Source organism: Rissa tridactyla, chromosome 1 (genome assembly GCF_028500815.1).
Source record: "Rissa tridactyla isolate bRisTri1 chromosome 1, bRisTri1.patW.cur.20221130, whole genome shotgun sequence".
Classification (NCBI taxonomy): Eukaryota; Metazoa; Chordata; class Aves; order Charadriiformes; family Laridae; genus Rissa; species Rissa tridactyla.
Window position 1 is genome coordinate 183,113,118 of NC_071466.1, and position 27,938 is coordinate 183,141,055.

The following is a 27,938-nucleotide window of genomic DNA, read 5'->3' on the forward strand; positions in this document are numbered from 1 at the left end:
AAGGCAAATGGAGAATTTATGTACCAAAAAAACCCAAGACACACGTAGTGCCATTGCAAGTAAACTGAAAAGACGCCTAGGCATAATATCTGCCTCCTGGTCTCGAAGTTCCTCTGCCAAGTTATGGTCTGACAACAACAGTCACAGCTTCCCAAGAACCTCACCTTAAAGCTACTGTATAGACAGATGTTCTCTGCATAAGACACCCCGGGATGTGGAAATTTGTAAAGACTCTCAACTTCAGTTTTAAGAGTTTCACAGATCCAAAACTCTTCCCCTCCTCACGGATTTCTCAGTTCTCAGTTCAAACACGGAAGAACTTCAGCCTTCCTGGCGTTAGATGCACACATTAGATGTAATGTGTGCATCTTCCAACTTTTCAGAAATTTCAACTCTTGTGTAGGGCTAAAATCACCAACCAGGTACCAGAGACAGGTAATTTCTGCTCAGGCACTCAGCAAGCAAAGACTCCCTTAAGCAGAATCAACATTTTCCAACAACCAGGTAACATTCAAGTCCCAGAGCTAAGTTTCTCCATGTAAAATATGTGCACACAGACTATAAAGATCTATAACTCATAAATAACATATGGAGGTATTAGGATGATTGGGGTATGCAATTCTACTACATACTGGTCAGGATGATGTAAAGGCAAGCTACCCATATCAGCAGCAGAGCAATAAGGGCATCTAAAAGGCATCAGTTCCTCAAATCTGTCTTTCAGGGACACTGAAAGCTCGCAAACCCAACTGCAGTGGATCAGTCTGTGAAAGATACCACTATAGCTAACTCCATGATGATGATGATAATCTTAACTGGCAGCCCAAGAATGGCCACAAGGAATCATGGCATGGCGTATGCTTGAACACATAACTGTATAATTATTTAGTGGTTTACTTCTCACGGGCAAAGACATCATGGAGCCCTATCGCAATGCACATAGACAGGCAAACAAGATACCAGAGGGTGACCGCAGGGTCAGCTGGGATGTGATCCGACAGCATATCAATTGCTCCACAGCAATCCCTACAGCCCTTACTCTGTGGTAAATGTGAAAGAGTTACCCTTCTTTCATTGAAAAATAACAACGCAGTTAACTTTTCATAAGGGAAAGAAGACACAAAACTTGAATCTCAGATCTCTCTCTTACCAGTGACCCTTTTCAGAAAGTGAAAAGAGTACCCACTGTCTCTACCGCATCAGCAATTTTTTAAAAATTTCAAAAAGGAGTTTTTAAAAAGGTTTTAAAAAGGATCAACTGGCTGATCTTCAAAGAAACTGGTATCTCGCAATTAGCACCCTTTTTTTTTTTTAACCAAAAATTATACACGCACATAAAAATACTTAATGTATTAACCAGGCATGTACTAATTTCTACTAAGGATTGATCCAACATTAAATATATTTTTTGATGAGCTTCTAAATGTGATCGTATTGTTACCAAAAAGTAATAAAATAAAGAATTTTCACCACTAATGTTTTGAGTGACCATTTGTGTTCTGATTGCATGTTCAGAGCAAATTGCTATCTCCAGAAATACCAAAATTGCTGTAAGGTTTGCAGCTCTCACTACACAAGCTTTTGATTTCTCTCTTCTAAAAAGAAAAGCTCTCAGGAATGATGGTCTGTGTTGGTATTTACATTATATTGTTTGCCAACCTTTTACTGAGATTGGATGAGAGTAATATATGTCATCTATGGTCACTTCCACACCTATTACGTGAAATAAAAAGAGCAATTTTTTCCTATTCATCATTATCTGCCTTTCCAACTGGAACACCAACCCTATATCCAATAGTTTAGATAAGAGATCCTCCTGTCTAAAGTACAGATTCACTTCATTGTTATTCTGGCTTGCTTTGCAAAAGCACATTCTGGACTGTTACTGAACTGCTAAACTATTATTTGGAAAAGGACACACTCAGAAAAAGCTCCACACTAAATCAACCTCATGAAAGCACTCCAGTATACCACATTTGTGTGAAAAAGCACTGTACTTGCCTTCTGTATTTTTATCTTTCTCCCCAGGAGTACAATCCCTACTCAGACCTTTCTCTTTTATATATACTCATTCTACCTGTGATTTAAACTGGTGAAATGCCAGTTCTGATCTGACAGCACTGTGCACTCTCAGGGATTTATTATATTGAATGATTTAACGTATTCGGGTTAGAGGTTGCTCACATTCTACTGGCTTGGGGCAAAGCCTACCAGCAGAGTCTCTGGGAATGGAGCACCACCCACCGTAAAGGCAGATACAGGCAGTGAGTACACAAACCAAGAACTTAAATCAACTGGACACATATAAGCCCATACACCCAAGGGCCAACGTCATTGAAAGGACACCCTCTATCAGGGTCACGGTGACTGGGGAAGGTTATTGATGACTGGGGAGAAGTAAGCGCCACATACATCTCAAGGGAGGGCAGGGAAGAGCTTTTGGGGCACTACAGCTTCATGTCACTCTCTGGGAAGGTTATGGAACAAATCCTCCTGGAAGACACTTGCAGGACAGGAAGATTATTAGGAACAGCCAACACGAATTTAGCATGAGTCTCACCAACCCAACTACCTTCTACAATGAGATGATGGGCTGTGTGGGTAAGAGGAGATCACTACATACCTTATACCTTGACTACAGCAAAGCCTTTGATGACATCTGCAATTGCATCCTTATAGTCTAATTGGTGAGATAAGGACAAGTAGACAGTAAAGTGGGTGGAAGCTTGTCTCAAAGGTTTATTACAAATGGTATAAAGTCCAGCTGGTAACCAGTTACTGGTAGTGCTCCTCAGGGACGGATACTGGGGCTAATACCATTTAACATCCTTATAGCATAGAGTCTGCAGACAAATTTAAATTCAGGGTACTGTTCAACATACTGGGGGGGAAGGCAGAGATTCAGAGGAGCCCAGGTAGGCTGAGAAATGGACTGGTATGAACCTCATGAGATTCAACAAAGGCCACTGCAAAGTCCAGCTCCATGCACCAGTACAGGCTGGGGGATGGCTTTGCAGACAGCAAAGCAGCTTTGCAGAAAATGACCCAGGGTCCTGGTAGACAGCAAAGTGGAAACAAGATCCAGCAACGAGCCCTGGTAACAAAGGTGGCCAACTTCATGCTGGGCTGCATTAGCAAGAACATAGGCAGCAGGTCAAGGGAAGGGAGTCATTCCCTCTCTTCGGCTCTTGTGGAACTGCTGCTGGAGGAATACGTCCAGTTTTAGCCTGCCCAGTGCAAGAAAGCCATTGACATGTTAGGGCAAGTCTAGTGGAGGTCTATCGAGATGGCTGGGGGATGGAGAACAATAGAGAAGGAGATGCTGGAAGAGTTGCACTTGTTCAGCCTGAAGAACACGAGACTAAGGGGAGGGCTTGTTAATGTCCACAGCTGCCTAAAGGGAGGCTATAGTGAACATGAAGCAGTTTGCATTCGCTGTTCAGATGTATACTCCACCCTGGATATATGTACAAATAGAGAAAGAAAGAAGGGAACACTGAAGGCAATAATGCTCCTTTCAAAACACTTCATGTTCTGCAATTCCTCCACAAGTTTCTCGCTATAATTTTTCTTCCACAGAATCTTAGCTATCATGGTAAAATAGTACTAATTTTCCTATAAATTGAAGACTGTATTTTGGTAAACCACTTTCACCATCACAAAACCTTCAATACAAAACCAGTTACAGTTTTCCAATTTTTTAAGTTTGGAACGTCTGATTTATTTGACTAGTTGAACAACCTAATTAACCTACTTTTTTTTTAATCGAGAAATTAAAATATTTGCTGCTTTTGTTTGTATTACCTTCATTTAGCATACAAAGACAACAAATTGCAAACAGACCATCAGTCTCTATCCATACACAAAGTAGTTTCTTCAGCGGTTCACACTTTAGCTGAAACAGAAAGAAAACTGCTCTGGTTTATTCTACATCATGATTTACTTGTGCTCAATGAAGGAAATAAATAGCGTACATTTCTGATCCCAACAACAGGCACAACAACAACTGAAGATACCAAACTAACTCCTGATACACTTAATACTACTCAAGGATGGTGCCACTCTCAATTACCAGAGCTCCAATGCTTTGAGAAAAAAATAAAAGCATTAACTGATTCTATTACACACTTTCTCCACTGATTCAAGATTTATGATACTGCAGTTTTTGTATTTTAAAAAACACACAACCTTGTTCATTTCCATCTTTAGTGCAACTATATTAGTTGGCCTCATATTAAAAGTGCTCTTTCTCTTGACAGAAGTGACTACTCCTCTGGTCCATTAATCTTCTGAAATTGTCAGTTTGCAGTATCAGCAACCAATTCAGAATCCTGAAGGTTAATAGTCAATAATGCCAGGAAAGGTGCCATTGTTATCTAAATTGCTTCAGAGCTGTTGCCTCTGGAGGTACATCATTTAACACGAATGTGAAGGTAAAGATAATTAAATACAAATATTTAACATCAAGAATTTTCATTTGACAAACAAAATGTTACACCTCAGTTGGAAAAACCATCACACATAAATCAACAGAATAAATAAGAATGAATAACATAAGAAAACTCATTATTGAACAGCACTGATGTAGACCAAAAGAAAAAAAAAAGCTAACCAAGACTTGATACAAAAGAAACACAGCCAATTAGCAACAACTTCTTAAGTTATACTTCCACAGTCAGATAGAACCTGATGTAAATAAAATCAGACAGATTCAGGATAGAATCAGGATGTACGCTGTATTTTGTATTAGATTATATATAAATTATACATCTACACTATATTTTACATATATAATATTAATATTTATATATATATATGTATGTAGTGCGTGGATATCTTGAGAGAATCCATGTCTACCATTAACGAATTTCTGAGTGATCCATCAAGTACAACACTACTGATTATAAGTCACTGAAATTGAGCACTTGAATTTTCATTACCTACTTTTGCACAACAATCACCATTCTACATTAAAAAAAAAAAAACAAACAACATCCCATTTCAGAGCTTTAGGAGATGTACACTTGAAGTTCAAACTAATTTTGCCTTCAAGCTTGTTGATCAGAACAGATGGGACTAGGGAACTCCTGAGGCTTTGCCACAAATACCATATTCAGAGTCACCCAGTCAGAGACAGCAATGCCTCTTTGCCAGGCACCTGGTAAAAGAAACAACAAAGACAGTTTGGGCACTAGTTGAGAACTGGAGTCACCAAGAACTTCCAACTTCTGCTACAGGTTTCCTTTATAATCTTCAGGAAGCCAAGAGAGGCAGATGGGGATTAAATCAGAGATTAAGATCCACAAATTTAAATATTTAGACTCCCATTACAACGGAGATTTAGTCTCTACTGAATGTGCCTTAATTCTTAAAGCCTCTCCTTAAGCTAATTCAGCTGACTTGCTGGTAGGGCTCAATACAGAGGTCTAACCTTATGCCTCTGTATGCAAGACAACCACGTGCAGACAGTAGAAGACCTCACGCTCTTCTGGACCAGCTGCTGGAAGCCAAGGAAGAAACATTAATGTATCTCAAGTGGTAAAGATACCTAACGTGTAGGTGACAGAATGACTCAGTCCCCTGGCAAAAAGATCCTTTGAATAGCTCTATTCAGCTCTATTGACAGTATTTCCATAACAAACCGAGCCTGCACAATCAATGAAGGGAATTTAGACACCTTAATCCTGCACTGGAACCTAACTTGAGAAGTTTACAGACAGACTGAGATACAGAAAATTTTAGTCATTTTTTTCATTCATTAAATTGCAAGGTCTTACTTGATGGAGAAATTGGATCTATGTGCATGATGTGAATCATTTTTGAACACATGACATTTCTTACCAAAGACTAAAATCACTACATGAAATTTGGGATTTATAATAAATCTTGAATTAGAGCACATTTGAATAGATGACGGTCCCCTAGAAACATAACAGTACACTTTTAAAAACATAATTTTGAAAACTACTACTGTACATAGATCAATATTGAATAAAAAAAAAACACTGTAAAAAGAATGGATTCCAAACATGAAGCTAGAAGTCACAGCGATTGGTAAAAATCAGGAATTATAAAAGGAAATATTAGGGATTGCCTGTTTCAAGTTACAAGCTCAGCTACGGGCTGGCAACTAAAGAATGCTACAGAATAATCTCCAGTCACATGCACAAAACACATGCTTGAGTGCAAGCTGCCTAATTATGACAATATGCATTTTACAGAGCATAGTCTCTCTATTTCAAAAGAACCTTTAAAATATTAGTTAAGTGAATACCCATTAAAGCAAACAAAAACCCCTACAGTATTTGCATCCTTCTGAACTAATGCTGCAAAGACCTGAAAATTAACCAACCTGGAAAGTTCAGTGTAGGTTAAGTTCCCTGTAGGCTGTCAAAATTATTTAATCTATTTTATTCAAAAAAATAAAGCAGGAAACTGAAAACCTTGGTTACTCCTACAGAAAATGGTCTATGTGCAAAGGTTTGTTTGCCAGGTCGATTTGGCTCATCTTTTTACCACTAGAGTAGCATGAAAGCAGAGCTCTCACAAACCATTCAATGCTAGTAATACATCAAGTGACTCAAATGCCCAAATCACAAGGCATTTCAGCATGTTGTTTTCTTTCTTAGCCCTCTCTGATTTGTGTACTGCACTATATCCAACAGATTTTCTGAAATGTTGTTACTGCTACAGAACAAACAGCTGATATTCACACTTTTTTTTTTAACTGTTCCTTCCAGTTGCTTTAAGAATCCTAAAGATCACTTTGAGATTATAAATTAAATTAACTGATCTGTATCTTTAACATATGTTTAAATTTCGCAATACATTCTCATACTTAGTTTCATACAGCTACCCAATGACATCAGGAAGGTTGCCTGGAAGGACAAGCTTCCCAACTAATGTTTTGGCATTAGCCCCAGGATGTGTTCAGGATCAGCGTATCATTCCAAAATGAGAATGATTTAACCAAGGGGATGAAACTGTCATGTATGTCACTTGGTGCTGACAGGGGCGGACTCCAAAGGAAGAAATACATGAATAAAACCTGTGTTCACAGAACACAATGGATAGCCCCTCAGAAAGGGCAAATCCTGTCCCTTGGCTCAGCTCAGCCCAGCCCACACCACTCCTACTGTAATTGAATAATTTAAAGTTTGCTTTGTCCAGAAGTCACTCAAATCTGGATTCTTTAACTTTTACCCAAATAATTTTGTAAGGCCTGCAAGTAGAGTTATTTATAAAAGAAGGAAAATAAGACTGCAAAGTTGGATTCTATTATCTTTCCTAGATACAGCAAATTAATTTACAATACAGTTTCAAAAATATGTCTGTAGGTCAAAGGCATACACAACTCAATAAATAGCTAAACAAAAGCAATACTGCTGTTTCAAACAAAGATCTGGAAAAGAAGCAGTACAGAGAGGCTATCAAAAGCTATCTTTCAGGAGCCTCAAGGGAGTGCTTCAACTGACCAAAGTATTCAAAGCTAAAACTGTGCTGCTCTTCCAGGCTGAGGGAAGCTGAACACTATTTCTTTTCCAGCCCTATTATTCCAAATTACCGCAGCAGCAAACATCCTAAAACATATAGAAACCTGCAATCCATTGCACAACTGCTAAGCGCAGGGCACACCCCGTCCCACGACGGGCCAAGCAGATCCTGCCATGGGAGGATGCAGTCCCTGCCTGCCCTCTCCTACCAGCACAAGCGTGCCCGTAGCTGTGCAGGGAGCTGCGTAAGAGTTCATTTTTTTCATGTGCTTTTCAAAGCTCATTTTGCTTTCACTGTTATTTAAAAGTCAAGAAAAAAAAATAAAAACTGAGTCAACATAGAGACTACAAGCCTCCTAGAAAGCTGAGACTCTTGAGCTGGATTTGTGTAAACAATAATGAGTTACATACAACTGGAACTGAGGCTGAAAAGAACTTTTTGGGTATATGCATTTCCCCTTTTAACTCCATTATTTCTGCTCATTATAAGTATTTTCCCCTTGTATTTCTAAGGTTTCTTACACAGTGAAACTATCTAACCAAATCACATGCAACTTACAGAACAATATCTTCATTCAGTAATAAGAAGCAGCAGGTAACCTATTTAGCACACTAAACCTATTTTCAATTTTGTGATAAGACAAAATTCTTACTCCAGCTCCCTAAAGAGAGCACCGCCAGCTTGCCACATGCCCAGCACAGGATATCAAAAACTCCAGTCGCTAGGAGTTTAAGTTTGTAAAGCTCTATGCGTGTGCCACGCAATTCAGTCCAGAGTTAGAAGCATTACGATGCTCTCTAGTACAGAGCAAAGCTTAGAGCCCACCATATTACAAACAGAATAATGACCAAGTAGTATTGTTTTCCAGAAGCAATGCCAGATTACTCAAGATAACATAAGCATTGATGTCTGTACCAAAGACTGCTTCATCCTCTGTAATTTCAGGCTCCAAAAGATGCTGTTTAATTTACGCTTGCCCTGAGACCTATGACAGCCATGGTTGGTGTCTGTTTTTATAACTGGGAAACAGAAATATATTGTGAAAATACCAATACATTTTTCAGTAATATCATTATTCACACATCTGCCAATATAAACAGTTTTGACATATCACCAACATAACCACCAAATCACTCCTTGATCATAGTATATAGCTTTCATGTTTAGTATACCTCTCTAGTCAGTGATGATCTGAGGAAGTATCAAAGAGAAAAACCACATAGCAACAAACAGACATGGGTCTGAAGTCTAACAGTGACTGGTATTCCCCACACCCTTAAGAAAAATAAGTCTAACAAGGTAGTTAATCCCCAAACATCACCAGCAACACAACTTCAAACCCACAGGTTCTTTCCGCAGCTCCCATTCTCCATGCATTAAGTAGCACCACCTAGGAAAATCTTACTCGGGTATTATTTGTCACACAGAGTAAAGATGAGGTGTGGATTGCTTTGGGGCCAACAACACATTCTCCTATTTCTTAGTTAAAAGCTCTAACTAAAGCGAAGGAAGTTTGCCACATATTTGTGTCATAAATTTAACTTTGTGAGAAACTCAGTAATTTCAGTGTTTCTTAACAGATTATCAGAGTGAGCAAAAACCTCAGAATCCAGTTGTAAGTGACTGGACTCACAACTACATGATTTCCACATAAATGTGACCTACTAAGAAAACTTTACAGACTCAGAAGTAACAGAAAACGTATGAGATGAAAGTGCTTAAAACAGTGAAGCGTTCAAGTTCCATTTCCAATAAGGGTTTAAGACCCTACTTCCAGCTCCCAACTGAGGATAAGGTCTAAATCCCAGTCTGTAGGATCCCACAGCCAGCTGTCCCCTTTTCTGCTGCATCCATCCCCCTTCACTCCATGCTCCCCCCCCCCCCCCACCCCCCCCACCCCCCCCCCAAAAAAAAAAAGAGATAAAGGTCTTCAGCTGTGTTATCTACCTGCCTGTTCAAAGAATCATTTAATATCGCTTTGGTCTCTCTGTACCTAATAGATATGGCATTAGTTTGTAATAACATATGCATTACAAAGATCTTAAGTAGTGAAAACTAAAACCCTATTTAATTTAAAAAAAAAACCCAACAAACCAGGGTCTATTTTTCTGATCATACTGCTTTCTAACTCCTTGAAGTATTGATTAAAACAGGATTTGCTCAAATTAATCATTTGAGCATCAAGTAGAATTGAGAACTACACTACTACTTTTATCAGCAGCAAACCTATCAGCTATATTCATTTTGCAGAATTTTAACAGTATTAATATAAAAATCAAAAAAACAGAATAGACAAATCATTTTAGAAATGGCTGATGATAACAAATAGGTGTGAGCAAAATTTTAGATTACATCAGAAATTGAAAAGATTATTTAGAAGCAGCTTACTTCATAAAGTACCTATCAAATCTAACAACTACAATACAGGTCTATTAATTTTGGACTAGGAGTTTTTCAATAGCTTTATCACAGTATGATAAGTTTATTAAGTGACATGGAAGCATACACATCAGCTGCAAGATAAACTCATAAATTACAACATAAGTGGTAGTAATGAGGATAAGTCTAGTTACGCTGCAAGTGAAAAAGTGAGAGTATAAGTAGTAGGAATTTGTTTCAAAAAGCCTGTGTTTAAGCATGGTTTAAAAAGCTGGTGCTGTTCCAAATCAGCAAGAAGAACATGCCATTCCTCTGATCACTCTAGCCAAATCTAATCACAATCAGACCAAATGCATGCGATTAAAATACCTGTTTAGCAGTTGAAATTTGACAGAAAAGGAGACCCGTGTCCTTCAAAACCAGAACAACAAAAAAAATGGCTTCCAGAAGCGAGGAAGTAAGATCGTTTCCTGCGACTGTATCATACATCCTACTGTAGGACTGCTCTCACCTCAGACCTCTCTGTAAGAGCCCGCAACTCATAGCAGAAAGAGTCACATCTCTTTATAAACACCTGCCAGCCTTATTTCATAAACCTACCCAAACTCCAAACAACTGTGAAAAACTTTGTTAAGTGTTTTTAATGAAGCTATGCAAGTTGTTGTCGAGATGTAAAAGGGAACACCACACAAGCAGTCATACTTACACAAGATAAATATGCTGAACAAGTATCAAGAACAGCACATGCAGTAGTTACTCTAACCTTTAGGATGGCAAATACAATGAAGCATTACTAAAAATGCTAACTTAAGAACTACATTGCCCATCTCCTTTGTAGATCTTGAATAAAGTAAACATTAACACAGTGGGGAAACTTGTTCAGAGACCAAACAACTTACTCAGAGTCACAGAGTAATACACAGGAGAAAGTGGAAGCAGTACCCACGCCTCCTTGCAAAACACACACACAAATTTCTATTCAACTCACCACAACTTTTTCTTATTTACATGTGACTACACACAAATTTCTCTGAACTGATCACAACTTTCTCTTGTTTTTCTGTGACCACACACAGTTTCTCAAACGCACCGGCGTTCCTCTGCAACCTACAATCATATATAATGCGCTATGCCTACGGCGTGTCGTTTCATGCCTTTCATAACAAGCAGATTCATTAGCTTCAATTCATCTGTTCAAGTGTATAATACTTCACACAACATTAAATATGCTATCACTTGTTTGGAACTAAAGTCACATTACATACGTAATTCCTTTCTTCCAAACTGACAGAGTCTTTATCTTATTTTCCCTGCTGCTGGTTCTGCATCTTAGTCTGAGTTAATACATTAGTATTTTTCCTCCCGCTATTGCGTAGAAATAATATTTTTTAAAAAGTGGCAAACTACTGATAGGCAAAAAGTTAAACTGACTGTGTAAACACACTAGAGAAAAACACAGTTAAAATGTATACTTCAAAATAGAGAGAAAAATTCAGTTCAAGCAATCCTGCTCATCAGGACTTACTGAAGTCTCCAGCTACACACCGAGTAAACCGAGGTTGGAAAAATAAAATGTAACGCTCCTACAGGCATGAGTTTATTGATGGAATTTTTAAAAAGAGAGAAAAAGGTAACCTAAGCCTACGTCTCTTCCAAGCTTCCCCAGTTGTAACCATACCCCATGGGAAAGCCACGTAACCCCAACATGACGGGGTACACCAGCGATCACCGGAGACCCGCGCAGCCAGGCAGACAGAGAAATAAGGAAGAAATTAAGTAATAAATAAGGAAGCCTGACTCGGGAGCCGTGCTCTGGCGAGCCTGTGGGCTCCTTGCGCGGGTGGGACACAGACCCCACGGGAGACCTGCGAGGCCCCGCGCCCCCGGGACGGGTTTCGGGAGGAGATGCCGAGACAGCCACGCCGAACTCTGGTGCTTCTGCCCCGGGAGGAGGCTGGGGTTAAGAGGGGCTGCCCCCGTTTTGCCCCTGTCAACACATGATCTCTCTCCCCAGCCCCCGCCCCCTGAGGTGAACTGGCCCGGGCCGCCCCCCCTCCCTCGCTACCGCACTAAAAACAACGACCCACGAGCAAACGCGACCGGCAAAGCCCCGTCTCGGCGCAGACAGCGCTCGGCGACCCGCGGCCATGGAGGACGGACCTCAGCGGGAGCGGCACCGGGCTGAGGGGACGCCGCCGGCCGCCTCCGCTCCGGCCGGGCCCCGCGGCCAGGGAGGCCCCTTCGCAGCAGCGCCCACCGCCCGGCCCGCCCCGGCTCATCCCGCCCCTCACCTCCTTGACGGGGGGGAATTTTTTCCGGCACTCCAGGCTGAGGCCCCGCAGGTCTCCCTGCATGTTTTCCAGCAGCTTCTTCACGGCTTCGGGACTGCTGGTCCCGGACATGGCGGCGCCGCCGGGCCGGGCCGAGCCGGCCCTGGGCCGGACGCTGTTCCGAGCGGGCAGGGGCAGCGCCTCTCGCTCCGGAGCCCCGGCCGACACGTCTGCGCCCGACACCGGAACCCGTCAGCTCCGGCCTCGGCCCCTTCCCCGCCGCCGCCCCCCCGCTCCCACAATCCCGGGCGCCGCCAGCGCCGCGCGTCAGGGCCGCTTCCGCACACACGGCCCGGGGGCGGGGAGAGCGGCGGCCGCCGGGAGGCGGAACCCGTCCACAGCCTCCGGACCCGAGCTGAGCCGGCGCGGGAACCAATGGCCCTGCCCCACTGTGTCGCTGAAACCGGGCCGGCATTGAAGGGGGGCGGGAGGCGGCGCTGGGGCCCAGGCCGAGGGTCAGTGCAGGTGGCCCTCGGCGGCCACCGCCCGGCCGAGCAGCTGGAGGACGCCCCTCTCCCCCAGTCCGGATCCTGGGGCGGGGGTGGGGGGTCGGCGCTGAATGAGGTTTAGAGAACGAAAAAGCGGGGCAGACTGTTATGTTTTCCTTGTGAATTGTGAAGTTCTTTGCTTTCTTCTGCAGGAGGGGAAGGTTTGTGTCCTTCGCGATCCGTGTGTGGGGATGTGTGTCAGTGTCTGTGTGCGCGAAGTCAGGCTGAAGCCTTCGTTGAGAAGTTTAGGATAAACCCAGGGTAAAACCAAGGCGACAAGGGGGGCAGTCGGGTCCCAGGTACCTTCCTTGTCACTCGCTGCTGCTGAGTAGTGTCCCTCTGAAATTCAAAAGCTTTCCAACCAGCTGTTTTTAACCCATTTTGAAAACAGGCACCCCAACAGCGAGCGTAAGATGTTCAGCCAGTGCCTTGTTGCTTGTAGTGCCAGTGCCTTGTTGCCTAACTTCAGCCACGGCAAAGGCTTCCCTCCCTTCTGGAGGACACCATTCGTCATCGAACGGTTAACATTTCACAAAGGTTTTGGTTGCTGCAAGAATTATTTTTCCATATTCCGGTTGCTGTAAATCCTGTACAGCGGTGGCTGCCTGCCTGTAATGCAGCACGGTTCCGTTACCATTCCATAAAACCAGGGAGTTGGAAAACATGGTTGAGTTTCCAAAGTCTGTACTTCTTAAACTTGGGAATCTTGGAAAAAAAGTTATGAAGAATGATAACAGAGAATAATTTTTTACTGCCTTACTATTTAAAATAATTGTATTTTAAATAGTGGCTTTTCTCCAGACTTTCCTGAAAGTCTTCAGTCTTATTCGGAGAACGCTCTAAGATTTCTTTTTGTCTCTCTCTGTGCGTGCGTGTCTTGTAATGAAAAAGGGAAAAGAACTTCTCATAAATTTGAGCATCCTTACTTGTATGTTGGGGTTCATTTGCTGTGAGATACATTGCAAATCATAAACAGGCTCCCACTGGCACAGCACTGTACACTGTGCCTGTAGACATGAATCTTTAGGTGTGCTTTATGAGGCAGAGAGTGCAGAATTGCTTTTTGAGTAATTTATTATTTTAAGATCTTCATTTTTACATCCTTTTCAAATTACTGGGTGTTGACAGAACTGGATAAATGGATGTGAGTTTTTAAAACTGCGTGTAATACTGGCACAATTGAATTAGGTGGTCAAACTTGATGTGCCTTCAGACAAGGAATTAGGATTTCACCCCTCTGTTCAGTAAAATCAAACCCATCATTCTGCATCATTGTTAACGCTTTCAAAATCCATTGGTCTGTGTATTCTCAAAAGCTTTGATTTTTATATGCTTATTTAAAAAAACAAAACCCAAGACTGTTGTCTTCAGTAGAACTATTTCTGTGCTTAACCAATAAGCGTCTTCCTAAGGACTTTAGCGTCTTAAGTGCTTCCGTTCTGGGCTTCAATCCTGATGGCAATTCATGGACCAATCCAAATACCGTCATAAGAAACATGGATGATTTGCTAGGAGAATGAGTCAATTAATTATTGACTATGCATAGGTATTTCTTAAGTATACTTTAACGATTTACTTCCTCTTTGCTGTTTGGAATTTTCTACCGATTTACTCTACACAGTGAGCTGTGGGCATACTGGTACTCCCTGAATCTACTTGCCTGCCTAAACTAAAACAAGTGAAATTTCTTGTGAAATTTCAGGGTCAGTACACTGTTTCATAACACTGCCTTTCTTACGAAAAGGGAGCAAGCGTTTTGGGTAGAATTTGTCTGAATGCGACATCTTGAGTTAAAGCATCCCACTGTTATCCGTGTAATCACAATGAGGAAGATGAGGAAAACTGTCATATGGCCGTATTTCCCTGTTAACAATGGTGAGACAAGTAAGAAGAATTGAGATTAATTGCATTTAAAAGCAGCAAATTAGCATGTATTAGATTGTGCATACTAGTTTCCTGCAAATCCTACTGTTCTGTTTAACCAATCAGACTACTGTAACCATTCAGTTTGAATGGGGGACTACTTTTAGATTGTGAAGGCCTGATAAGTTAACTTATATGAAAAAATAGATGGTGTTTTCTTTAATCAAAGCCCTAGCAGTAAATTTGTCTACCCTTCCTCTCAGAGCAATGCCAACGAGTACTGAGGAAGTAGGTGATTACTGTATTTGAGTAAAATTGTAAAAATGTTGAGTAAAATAACAGCTTGTTGCTGTATGAATTTTTTGATAGGGACTATGTAAAAAATTGTAAAAATATTTATCAACAGTAGTGATAAATATTTTGGAATATAAACTATTACACCTCTTAGGAAGAAATGTTTTTTGTATTGTATTGGTTGTCTTGTAATTTATACTGTTTGTGTAAAATGATGGGGTTTTTGAGAAAAATCAGTTTATTTCCTGATGTTAATTGTTTTTATCATACTAGCTTGTACCTGCTGATTATCCGCCCTTTCTTATTCTGCCTGTGTAGTGGCATAGAACAGGGAGCATGCTACGGGCTTTCCGTATTTGTAACAGCATGACACCAAGCCTGCCACCTCTATTTTTTTTTTAAACCTGTTTCTGGCTGATGTTCCACCCTTTTCACTACTCTCAATTTGCTCAATGCTCTGTTTTGTAGATCAGGAAAAAAAGGACTGTATGCTACCCCTCTCATAAGCAAAAAATACTAACATTCTTGATTCTTAAAATAATTTTCTCTTCTTATTACATTATAGAATCTTAGATTTAATAGTCTGTTGAGATGCAGGGAAAAAAAAATTTACTGCAGCTCTACAGGTGTCTGTTGTGGTGCCCAGAGTGTAGCTTTCAGTCTTCCACTGTCCTCTCTGCAGATTATCAGCACCCTGCTTTAGCTGTATCAGACAAAATTGGACTTACAATTGTAATAGTACCCAGCTCACAGTACTGGAATGCAAAATTAATCATCAAATATTGTAACAATGTATTCTGGAGCATTTCATCTGCTTCTAAGATTGAGATAATTATGACTTTTCAGTATCACGTAGTTTCTATTTATACATTGTGACACTTTTTGAACCAAGCAGAGCACTCGTGGATTTGGTGAGACCTGCTGTAATTCAGGATCTTAGGAAATTGGGTATTGAATTAATTTAATAAGCAACATGTCTATTAATTAAAAGGGATTTTTTAGGTTAAAAGTGCAGTCTCCATCTTGTCTGAAGGCCGTTCTGTGTTTGATATTTAAGTCTCAGTGACTTAGTTTAAAATATGTCCTATTTGCATACATCAGTTTTTATCATTTACGTTTATCATACATGTCTTTCCAGCTACCAGCTTTGACGCTAAGTCTGCTCAGCACTGCCAGCCAAATACAGCAGGATTGCTCTTGGGTTTGGAAATTAATCATACAAGTGGTTGCAGAATTGAAAACTCTTTCAAATCTGCTGAATATGAGAACTGGGAGCTATACACATGCCTGAATCTCAGGTGCGTCTCTTAAAAACAAGATGATCTTTCTCACTGTTTTGATGTGAACCTTTTGTAAATGCAGCAGGTTTTTGTTAGCTGTTGTTAGTTAAGCTAAACCACAGCAGTTAAACTATTTAAACTAGCCAGGATCCTTTTAAGTGGCACAGATTTGATCGTGAATGTGACTTACTGTAGTTGCATTTCATTGCAATACATACTATTGCATGCATTCCTAACCCTGAGTAAGAGCGCTTGCCTGTCTTTTGATGTGTTTTAAATGCCTCAGTTTCCATTCCAGTTGCTTTTGAGTCAGAAAGTGGAGCAGCGTCTGCGGACATCTCTGAGGGCACGTTTTTGACTAGCAAGCTAAAAATGCTAGTTAGCTGTTAAGCTGCAATTATTATATTGTTGTTTGCTTTGTTATTAAATTATGTGTTATTTTCTGATGGACAGTGGGTGATTGAAATCATTCCCTGTAGCTTTATGGCCCTAATTACCAACAAAAATGCTCATGAGACCTGTTGTGATTCATTAAATTACCTTTTGGAAACAGTGTGCATGTTCATTCCCAATGATGTGCATCAGTCCTTTTGATTCAATTGAGCATGGGATAGCACCCGGCTGTAGTAATTCCAGGTGTTTGCTCCTAGCTCTAGTCCATCCTGAGCGGTGTGTGCAGATGCAGGCTTTCAGGATGAGACCAGGGTTCTGTCGCCGTGTTGTACAGGGGCAAAACTATCAGATTTCACTGTGGCAATCAATTGGTTTCACGCTGATGGGAAGAATTGTGACTTTTCCTCTGAGTTTGCTCTACTAACACTCCTGTCTACTTCTATAACTGATCGGAATCTATACATAGTAACAGTACTAAACTAACTTCAGGATATGAAATATCATCAATTTTGTGGTCACGTAAAGATGTTTGCAGGCATCTCTGGTACTTTTTTCCACTACAGAGTTAAGAGTCGTGATGGAGAGAATTTTGCCTCGTAGTGGATTGAACATAGACACTGATATCAAAAGGCAAAGTTAAATTTTAAATTAGAAGACAGTGAAGGATAGATTAATACAAAATACTTCCCATAGTCCTGTATAAAAACCTGTGTGTTGTATTGGTCTGTCTAAGCACAAAGAAGCCCTATACACATGCTTTACTACGTGAACGCTTCAAAAGCTTAAATTGTGGACACAATAAATCGGGCAAGACAGTATTTCTGTTGTAGCCACAAATGGATTAAAAGCAGAGGTAATAACCTTCCCTCTAGCACCTGGTATTCCTGTTTTTATGGGATGGAAGCAAAGCCCTTGTTTCTTTAGGATGTGGCTGTCTGAGGAAGTTAGATCTAGCAGCAAACTGAAAAATACTTCTTTTTCCAGCAGGATCTCCCCTTCTTGTGAATTTAGCCTGTGTTCCTTTTGCATAGGTGTGAGCACGTGGTTACATGTTAGTACACATTTTGTTTGTATATTTGCGTGTTAATACACATTTTATTTTGTTTAGTCAACTAGAAGAGCAATCCCAGCTGCTGTCCATCAGTGAATCATCCTCTTTGTCGTTAGCAAACTGTCAGTAATTATGTCACATTATCTTTGAGGTCACTGACAAAAATGTTGAGTAGCAATGCGCAGAATGTCAGACCCACGACACGTACTGGGTACTCAGCAGCGATTCCCTGTACGATCGGTTCAGGCCCCACACACAAATCTCTCAACCGGAGGCTTAGAGGCTGCCATGACTCTTGCATAACGAGCCAGCAAAGCTGGTTTTCCAATTTTTCCTGCTTGAACCTTGTCCAAACAGCTTCTCAAAGCAGTGTTTTTTGGGTTTGTTTTTTTTTTTTTTGGCATTGCCTTTTCAAGCACTGGTAATTGAATCAGCTGAATCTGTTAACATCTTTTCTGAGAAAGAACTGCTGTCCACTGCTTGAATTAATGTAGTGCTGTCTCCGAGCTGGCAGCGTAACGACAGACAAACCGATACATGGTATTCACAAAATCTTATCAGCAGCTCCCATACCCTTCATACTTACAGCTGAGCGTGAGTCAGGACAGATGAAATAACTTTTCCAGCTCACACAGGAAGTATGTGGCTGGCTTGGGAAACAAACCTTACTCTGTGCATTAAACTGAATCTGCCTTTCATTCCCTTACACAATAAATAGTATTTATTTGATAATGGAATTATTATCTCTTCAGGCAGCACCTCTGATTTTTCCCTGCATGGTATGTAACGTGCTGCATTCATGATAACAGGTTTTTTTTTTCTGCCAAGCGTAGGAAATACCAAAACCACGATGGAGATTTTACTTGACGGTGGTTTGCAATGAAGAACCCCTTGCTGACCGTCCCTGCCACCATCTCGACAATTAGCACAGCCTGGGGGCACAGGCAGAGGATGGAGAAACTTCAGCGATGTTGCGCTTCTGATCAGAATCTACTGCAGTCTTCATGTCCGTTGTCAGGAATTTTGGTTTAGAAATGAAGGCAGAGACGTGCTGAAGCAAAATAATTGTGATTGTAGGCAGTGTTCTTTGATCCAGAGCTCTTGCAGTGGGCAGTGGATCAGCTGCGCTCTCGGGAGAAGTCTTTTCCCGAGTATCTGGTTCTGACTGCAGGATGCATATCATAAAACTGCTCGTCAAGAAAGTCAGAAATACGCACTGTGCTGCAGTCTGTTTATTTTGCTGCGCTCTCATCTATTTACCAAAAAGGTTTCTCTATCTTTTTAATCGTTTCCTTTTTATCTCCTCTTCAGCTTGTACAAAAATTATGGAAATATTTCCAGACACCTAGTAGCCTACAGACAATCTGCTAATTACAAACCAACACCAGAGAGGAGAAGGGTGTTCCCCTGTATAAAAATAATTCTATTTGGCTGCTGCAGCAGAGAGGAGAAGCCACTGGATGCTTCCCCCAGGCTCTGGAGAATCTTAAATCTGGCGACTTAAGATAATCGTTCCAGATGGCGGCCCTGGGGCTGCCGAGTGATACCATTACCACGGGAGAGTTTCCATCGACTGGATGGATGTTTGATCCTTTGTGTTAGGGGTGGCCTCTGTCTGTGTGGAAAGCATTGCAGTCACATCTATAAAATGCAGAAAATAATTATAAAAATAGATATGCTCACTATACTCCTATAAGGCTCTGGGGAGATGTTATAGCCCCTTCCAGTACCTGAAGTGGGCCTACAGGAAGGATGGGGAGGGACTCTTTATCAGGGAGTGTAATGATAGGATGAGGGGTAACAGTTTCAAACTGAAGGAGGGGAGATTTAGATTGGATATCAGGAAGAAATTCTTTACTGTGAGGGTGGAGAGGCACTGGAACAGGTTGCCCAGGGAAGCTGTGCATGCCCCATCCCTGGAAGTGTTCAAGGCCAGGCTGGATGGGGCTTTGAGCAGCCTGGTCTAGTGGGAGGTGTCCCTGCCCATGGCAGGGGGGTTGGAACTGGGTGATCTTTAAGGACCCTTCCAACCCGAACCATTCTGTGATTCTATGATAAGTAGGATGGAGGCCAGCGCGCTATGTAGGTGTTCTTCTTCTGTTGCACTGCCACGGCGACACTGCCAGCACGACCATCCTCATTTGTAGCTACCTCAGAGCAGCCTAGAAAAGACTCAGCGTGGCCAGGTACTTTCAAGAGCCTCCAGCACAACTGTTCACAAAAATCACTGAAGCATGAGGACTCTGTTATTTTACAGGCAGTTCTTTTGATAAACCACAAGGATTAAAGATTTCTTATGGAAGAGATCCTGATGAACTCCTCTTTGGTACAGAGGCGTTGATTTACTTTTTATGTTGCACTCATCTCTGTTGCTTTATGAAGATCATAGACCTCTTCTTTCATTTAGAGGGCTTTGCCCTTGCTGTGAATATTTGTATGGCTTTGTGCGTGGCTGTGTTTATAAGCAGCAGTCTGAAAGAAATATTGTTACTCGGGTTGAGTCAAAACAGATAAACAGAATGAAGGTACTTCTTAGGGAATTTGGAAGACGGCCAAAGAAATCTAATCATAAAGAGCCAAACGCTTTCTTTTGTAGTAAAATGACTACACAGATCACCTCCACATGTGAATACGTGTTCCCGGTAAAGCAGGGCTATACCATAGTATGTATCCATGCCCTGGGTCATGTGCATGCTGGTACATCCATATCCAAGGATGCATATATGTGGGAATTTCATAGTTAATACTGGTATTTTGGAAGCATTTCTAAAAGTCGTCTTCAGTATTTCACAAATGGGAGCCCCTTTCTGGAACCTGCTCCCAGGCCACGGTGGATGAGCTTGTCCTCCTCCTCACGCTGGTGTGTGGATGTGCTCTTGGCCAGCCACTGGCTGGAGCATAGGAAATTCCAGGTCGGCTGTTCCAGCTGGGAGCCAAGCCCTGGAGCTGCTGAATGGATCATTAAGTGGGACCTGAAACTTGTTCAGCCAGTCTGAGACCTTATTTCCCTTTGGCAGCACGGTCATCAGGAGATTCCTCTGGCTGTTTATTTCTAGGGGCCCTACTTCCCTGCTCCAGTCTTAACTAACAAAACTACGTCACGACCTAAGAAGATGTGATAAGCAATTTAATTATGAAATTAGCAGTTAACATGTACTCAGTATTGACAAAATCTTTACCAGATGGCTGTGCTCCTGACCAGCTCAGCCGCACTTTGGTATGGTGGGCTTGAATGTCTTATTTTGTTGGAGGCAAGACCATAGAAAGCCAGGACCAGCATTACCAAAAGTTACAGTAGGGTTTCAAAAAACTTGACACTTCATGGATTTTTTCCCTCCTTCAGGACATTTGGAGCCTTCCTTTGTGAATGTGTTCCTCAGTGTTACGAACACATCTACTGTTCTCAAGACATTTTCCAATATTTGGACACATACATTGTAGTTTACTAGATAATGACTAGGTGAGGACTCACGTCAAAAAATAGTATGGCTATTCTATTATTTTCTTATTAAAAAAAAAGTCCTAATAATGTGGAAGGATCACCTCTAGATTGTTTGCTTTCTCGGGGTTTTCTGTGTCTTTCACTAAGAAGTTAAATCCATTGCTGGGAACTAAATTACTTTTGTTTTTTTTCCCTTCAAGGCAACCCACACCTATCAAAGGTTTTAATTCTCAGTCACTTGTTAGTGACTTCTGCAGTATTTGGTTTATTTTTTAAACAAAGGACTCTGCTTTCTTTTAGAATGTATTTGAAATTCTCTACCACCTCCTTATTAGTATCCTGCAGCTACTTTCTCATTACATTCTTCTTTTCTATTCGTGCAGCAAAGGCTTTTCCATACTCCTGCCCTTGTCTTAGCTGTGATTCATCATTTTTACATACATTCACAGTTCTGCACAATTTCTTCCTCTTTGCCATCGGTTCTATTGCTTTTGTGTAGAGTCACATTGGATCACCTGATGTGTCTGTTCTGGAATGGAGTATGGAAATGTAAATCTTAAATCTGGTCTGTTTCCTTTTCTTTTTAACTGCACATTTGTTCACAGAAGTTTTGGGGAAGATTTTTATCGGTTAAATAAATTAAGTTGGTATATCTGTCTAGGCTTTTTGTGTCACGGAAAGAATATCTTGTCTGTCAGATGGTAATAATGTTGTCAAATGCTACTGGGAAAATGGGGACATTATAATCCATCACAATATTAAGGGAGCGATTTATGCCGTAAAAATGAGCTTTCTAAGTGACAATCTCAGGCTGAGCATGACGTTAACCAAACAGAAATCCAAAGATTAGAGAGAGAGGATAACCAAAGGCTTCCCATAGTAAGTAGTTCTACAAACTTTTTTGATTTATCTCTTAATCTTTGCCACCTGATCTGAAAAATATTACAGAAATGTCTAAGGTTACATTTCCTGAAGACAACTTCTAAGGCATTATTTCCTATACCAAAAATCGACTTGTACATCTAATTTCCTCCAATAGTGTAAAAATAAGTGAATTCAACAGTTCAGGATATCTTACGAAGAAAGTTCTGCTGTCCCCATCCCATCACTTGATTGTGATTATTGTGTATTATAGGCATCAGAAATCTGAATATTTTTCTTATGCTTGATCAGAACATTTCCACTGACTTTGTTCCCCAACTGTAGTTCATTAATCTAAAATGTTCACGTGTTTTTTAATTTAGAATTTGGAAAGCAAAAAAAATTTAGTATATAAATTATTTTATTTTACAGTAAAACCCAAAAACATTCACATAGTTTCAGAGGCCAGAAGCTCATTGGTGGCAGAGAATTTTTTAAAAGTAAAAGGTGAAAATCAAAGTGCCGTTCTCGACAGTCCTGCTACACTTCCGAAAAATGTGTCTGAATGTAGGACTCAGCTCTACAAGTTGTATTTAGGATCCATGTCGTACATGGCAAAGTTATTCAGGACATCAGTCTTGCCAAATAAATAGGTTATTTAGACGCTGCGTTTAATTCATAGAGCAGCTATTAGGTAATGCGAAATTAGTCAACATGACTAATAGGTTCTATTTGATTTGGCAAATGCATCTATAGAGTAGCAATGCTGTGGCCCTGGGTTTTTTTTTATGGACCTGTTCACTTGCGATTGAATTACGTTGGGGTTTATGGAAGCTGCTCTTTCCCTGTTGGAACGGGGGGAGCAGGACTCAAATCGGATCCAAATACCTTTCCCTCTTACTCAGCAAATTGCCCAAGGAAACCAGTCCCGTGTGAGCAGTCCTAAACTCTGTATTTCATATCACTGAGAAACAAACATCTGAGTTAACAGAAGGGATGTTCTTTGTATTCGTTTTTAATAGGTGTAGATGAGACAGAGTTAGTAATTACTGTCCCTTCTGTTTGCAGACTCTCCTCAGCTGAGAGACGCTCACATTCACACAACACCCACGGCACAGTTCAGTATTTTATAACATTGACAGATGTTGAAAACAAGCATAGCTCCTCTGAATTCTTTCCAGACACCCTTTGCTGTGTTCTGGAAAAGGCCTCGGTGCCCCCAGAGCCGGCTGCAGACCATGTTTCAGTTGCACAATGTGTAGGTTTTAATTTTCATTTTTGAGGAACCGTGCATTTTTCAACAGGGACATGGCTGAACTGGTCATGGGGCTTTGACAGAAATTGTCACGGAAAAGCAGGGATGCTCTTCCAGCATCACAAAGAAGGAAGGAGAAGGGAGACAGACGTGTGTTTCAGATTAGGCGGTAACCGGGGGGAAGAGTTACTTTGAGCAAGTGACAATAAATCGAAGAGGTCGTTCAGATGGGATTTGGAGTGGCTTCATGACCTTGATTTAAGTTAGCAATGGCGCAGGAAGGGAAGAAAAATCATATCATTTGCTACCTTGAAACAAGAGCATGGGTTTTATTCCCCTATTAACGATTCAGGCCTCTATTCAAAACTTTTAAGTGATTTTTAAGGGGTGCCGTTAGGTCTGAAGAGGGAGGAACAGTCCTCTGAAAAGAACAGGGTATTTATGGATTCATAGATCTCAAAGCCGGGGCAGATGGCTCAGACTACGTCTCCATCCTGGCAGGGGAAGGGCCACTGCATGTCCCAGCCTCCTCCCTCCTTAGCCCGGGGCCAGCATCCAGCCCAGAGTTAACTCGGCACCCACCACCTGCCTCTGCTGGGCCTTCGCCGGGGTCTTCCTTCTCCTCCTTAAAAGGCAATTGCAGAAAAGACTCCCACACTTCTCTCTGTTTTCAGATTGTCTGGTTTCGGTTTTGAATCATTAGTTCTTTGAATTTGTCTCTCCACTCCACTACCCCCTTGCATACATCCAGTTATTTCTCCCCCACCTCGTTAAGGTGTCGCACACAAATTGAGGCCCTTCTGTGTAGTCTTTCTGAGAAAACAGTTCTTTAGATCTGTTAGTGCAAATGTATTTAATCTGGGGTTGTAACTTTTTCTCTATAACGTCTCCTGGGTTACAATCTGAACTTTTAAAAGGTAGTAACTCAAATGGTGTATTTTACCAGGATCCTTATGTATCCAAGGTCAAGTTCTTACGCCACTGTTTCACGCTGGCAGCTCATGCTGAATTGCTTGTCCACCAGCACCGCACAAGATTTAGGGCTACTTACCACTTTCCACCCTCTGTAGCTATGAGCTGAATGTTTTACACGCTGAATAAAAACTTTCATTTAAGACCAAGTGCCGCTAACTTGTCCAGTAACACCCCTATTCCACAGTGATTTCCTAATGGAAACTATTTTGAGATTGTTGGTCAGTTCATAAACTTTGTATCAGTCAATACTGCCTAACACTCATGTTTTGATGAGAGTAATGTGATGCTTAAGGTGATAATTAAGTGCCAAGCACTTAAATAATTCTAGGTGCACCTATATTATAATCTTTATCAACTCTCTTTTTCAATTACTAACCCCCCAAATAACAAAACTTACTTTTAATAAAACCATACTGATGTGAATTCTTTGAGTCCTGTATCACCTTTTGCATTATTTGGCCCAGGGTGACTGTTAATGCTACCTGGCATATAGTAACCCACTTCATTCCCTCGTTAATGGGCTAATTGGTCATAAATTCATCACATTTGGACTCTTCTGGGGTTTCCAGGCTACTCCAAGATTTAATTTCTTTTCACTAAGAGAGGTGTCTCTGCCTGCCTGAGGAACACGTGGTGCCAGTAGAGCATGCAATGTTGGAACTAAGTGGAACTGTTTTCACACTTAGTTTACCCCCCATCAAGGAAGAAGAATTAAAAAAAATCTCAAGACAGCAATTTGCCTGCAGACTAGGAATATGCTTATTCTGTGAAATATAGCTTTCATATTGTTTCACTGCGCTTATGGTGATTTTATTTTTTTTGGTCAAAGTAACTCGTACTCAGAAACAATGAGATACTATGCTCTGAAATTAGAGTCTGATATCAAAGGCAGCATAATTTTTGAGGAAAACTGGTTTGCCGATGAATTTCTTTGCCTGCCGTAGTGACTTCCTTCTGAAGAATTCAAAACTCTTAAAAAATACACTGCACTCCATAACACAGCACTAACTTGCTGGGAAAGCTAGACGGGGTTGTGGCCTTCCCATTAGCAAGTAGCTGTAGATGCAGATGTTTCTACATCTTTTAAACTCTATCTGGATGATCCAGCTATTAGTAGGTTAAGAACATTCCTTCAAATTTAAGAACCCATGTACGTATATCTATATGTCTATCTCTGCATTTTCAAATGGAGAATGAAGTGCGTCAGGAGACCGAGTTATCAGATATTAAAGCTCCGATCTACGAACTCCAAAGTGATACTTTGGTAAGTCAAACCAGATCCTTTGCTCCTTCCTGAGTTTTCCAAGCAAGTTCTAGGCTAACATGAATTGGGAAAAATCAATGGGAGGATGACTGTCGGGGGGCTCTCTGTGCGTGTTATTCAGAGATGATCACTTCTCTAGGATTACTTCCTCTACTTCACAGATAAATCTCATTCTCAAGTGCTCTGATTAAAATAAGCAAGTTAAGCTCACAAGCTGTTTAGTACATGGCTTTGTACTGGGTTACTGTATTCCACACTTAAATACAAGGTTTTAAGCCAAAAGCTTATGTCATTTCCCCCCCACCGTATCAGTTTGTCTGATCTTAAATATATTGCCTCATTTCACCAACCATCTCAGAGTCAGTATTTTTACATTTGATTAATTATTGTTTCAGTATTACTTTTAAAAACCAAATAATACGTTTTTATGACAATAAACAGGTTTTTTGCAGCCTTATAAATGTTTTCACAGACAATGACAGGAGAGAATCCCTTTTATACATACTATCTTATGAAAATACTATTAATCTTATTCTGTGTTGTTCATTAAATAGCCATTTTGTAACCGATGATATGAGTTTTAGATGAAGACTACGCATTACACAAGCACTGTGGGAAAAGAATTTTGTAAGAAAATGGAAGACTAAATAAGGCCTTGAATAGCTTTATTGAAATCTGTATAAATAAACATGCGCATTTCAAATGTAAACCCAAGTGAACTCAAGTGCAGACAAAATTTTAACCTCTGTCATGCAGGAGGTTAGTTTACATTTAAAAAAAAAAAACCTCAAAGCAGCTTTAAAATACCAGGATGAAACACCAGTTTTAATATCAAGGTATAAAGCAAAGCCATGTCCAACATACCTCATTTATATCCTGGTCAAATGCAATTTTTTAAACTTTTTAATGCTAACATAAATAAATAATTTACCAAAATGTGCACTCACAGAGTGAACTTTTATTTACAATACACAATTTATAACCTATTGTATTTGATTAGTTCAAGTGAAGAACATCATACTTTTTGCTTTTTTTCTTTTTTAAATTATTTGTTTCACCAGTGGGACACAAAGCAATTCTCCAGGTAGTAGATATGTGACGTGTGCCCCTGCACTGAAGAGCCCCTCTCAAAGGCAGTATTGTATACAAATCAACAATACATTCTTCCAACTAGATCAAAGGGAAAGCAGCAAATTAAAAAATGTTTCGAACTGTCACACTTATTTTGGCATCCTGGACCCCTGAACATAGTCAACTAAAATCCAATTCAAAGTCTGTATGCCTTATATACTGTACAGGTTCTGACTTGAACATGCAAATGCCAATTCTCTTAATAACGAGTTACCTCTTCAGATAATGCTGTAAGGCTATGGTGAATTCCATCAGGAACACACAGAGGAAATTAACAGGCCTACCTTTAAAGTCCTTTTGTTTATTAACAATTTAAAGGCAGGTTATATTGAAAAAATTCTCATCTAAGCCCGATACACAGTCATTACTATGGATACAGAATACTAGTAACTCTGACCCTATTACAGAGTAGTTTGCAAGCTGTCAAACTACAAAAACTGGGGAGAGAGAACTTACAGCACAATTTTAAATTTTGGACTTACACCAGATTAAAATTATGCGTGTTTTATAAGCAAGATAACAGGAATTATGTCTGCAGAGTAGATTCCAACAAGCAACAAAGGATACTTACATTTAATTGGAAAACTTTCTGTTAATGCAGCATGAAATCCAGAACCTGTTCCACAGCAGCAGTAAGATGAACATAATATTCTGGATGCTCAACTATATCACAAAAGGTTAAAACACCTTTTCAAGCTATTTCTTCTATTGTGACCGAATTAAAAAAAAAAAAAAAAACAAAATTAATTTTTAGGGAGAAACAAAAATTTGCTGTTTCAAGAAAACTACTGCTTCTGTATTTATGACATTTTTACTCGTAGTCTGTGTGACAGCCTAAGGAACATGTACATATTCATCCAGAAACGAGACTTGGCAGTAGTATTCTTGCAGTACTAAGAAAATAAAAGTCAGAAGTCCACATTAACATTTTAGTTATTAACTCACATCCAAAACAAAAGAAAACATAATCCATCAGAACAGCAGCTGAAAACTTAAAAGGGGTTTATTTGTGATTTCCTATATATAGCTTGTGAATACAAGACTGTAAATGCATTAGAGACAATTTCTGTTTAAGTTTTTATTGTTTCACTTCAAGTACTGCACATGTTAAAATGTAATAAAGATTTACATTCTGTTATCTGAAATTCCCCATCTCAGATTTTTATTCTTAATTTGGTGGGCAATTTCACTCTTTCAATAGGTATCCCCTGTAAGAAAGTCTCTTTTATGGCTTCTAGTTCTTCCATTAGTTAGTGTGCATACAATTTTCATTTTCTATATCATTATCGTTTTCATTGCTGTCTTCATCGCTTTCTAGTGGGATGCCTGTGGCAGCTGAAGCACCTTGTTTAGTCTCCCGGTCAAGAGGGAAAAAGCCAGTTCCACTGATCGTGTCCTGTCTCTGGTAGAAGAGCACATATGCTGCTTTGGACTGTAA

The 27,938-nt window shown here is 40.5% G+C and overlaps 2 protein-coding genes and 1 long non-coding RNA gene across 11 annotated transcripts in view; 1 reads left to right on the forward strand and 2 right to left on the reverse strand.

Annotated features, from left to right (window-relative positions):
- MON2 (MON2 homolog, regulator of endosome-to-Golgi trafficking) overlaps positions 1-12,419 on the reverse strand; it is a 76,269-nt gene extending 63,850 nt beyond the window's left edge. For all 4 annotated transcript variants that reach the window (XM_054199307.1, XM_054199304.1, XM_054199315.1 and 1 more), the window contains exon 1: positions 12,165-12,419. In XM_054199307.1, coding sequence (XP_054055282.1) covers positions 12,165-12,275 — 111 coding nt within the window. In that variant the 5' untranslated portion in view covers positions 12,276-12,419. The remainder of the gene's footprint in view (positions 1-12,164) is intronic.
- Positions 12,420-12,494: 75 nt separating this feature from the next.
- LOC128908693 (uncharacterized) lies at positions 12,495-24,679 on the forward strand. The gene is made up of 3 exons (XR_008466074.1): positions 12,495-12,852; positions 15,987-16,146; positions 18,406-24,679. It is a non-coding gene; the product is annotated as an uncharacterized LOC128908693 (long non-coding RNA).
- Positions 24,680-26,017: 1,338 nt separating this feature from the next.
- The window catches only part of USP15 (ubiquitin specific peptidase 15), a 64,541-nt gene continuing 62,620 nt past the window's right edge, over positions 26,018-27,938 (reverse strand). For all 6 annotated transcript variants that reach the window (XM_054199342.1, XM_054199336.1, XM_054199363.1 and 3 more), the window contains one exon: positions 26,018-27,932. In XM_054199342.1, coding sequence (XP_054055317.1) covers positions 27,747-27,932 — 186 coding nt within the window. In that variant the 3' untranslated portion in view covers positions 26,018-27,746. The remainder of the gene's footprint in view (positions 27,933-27,938) is intronic.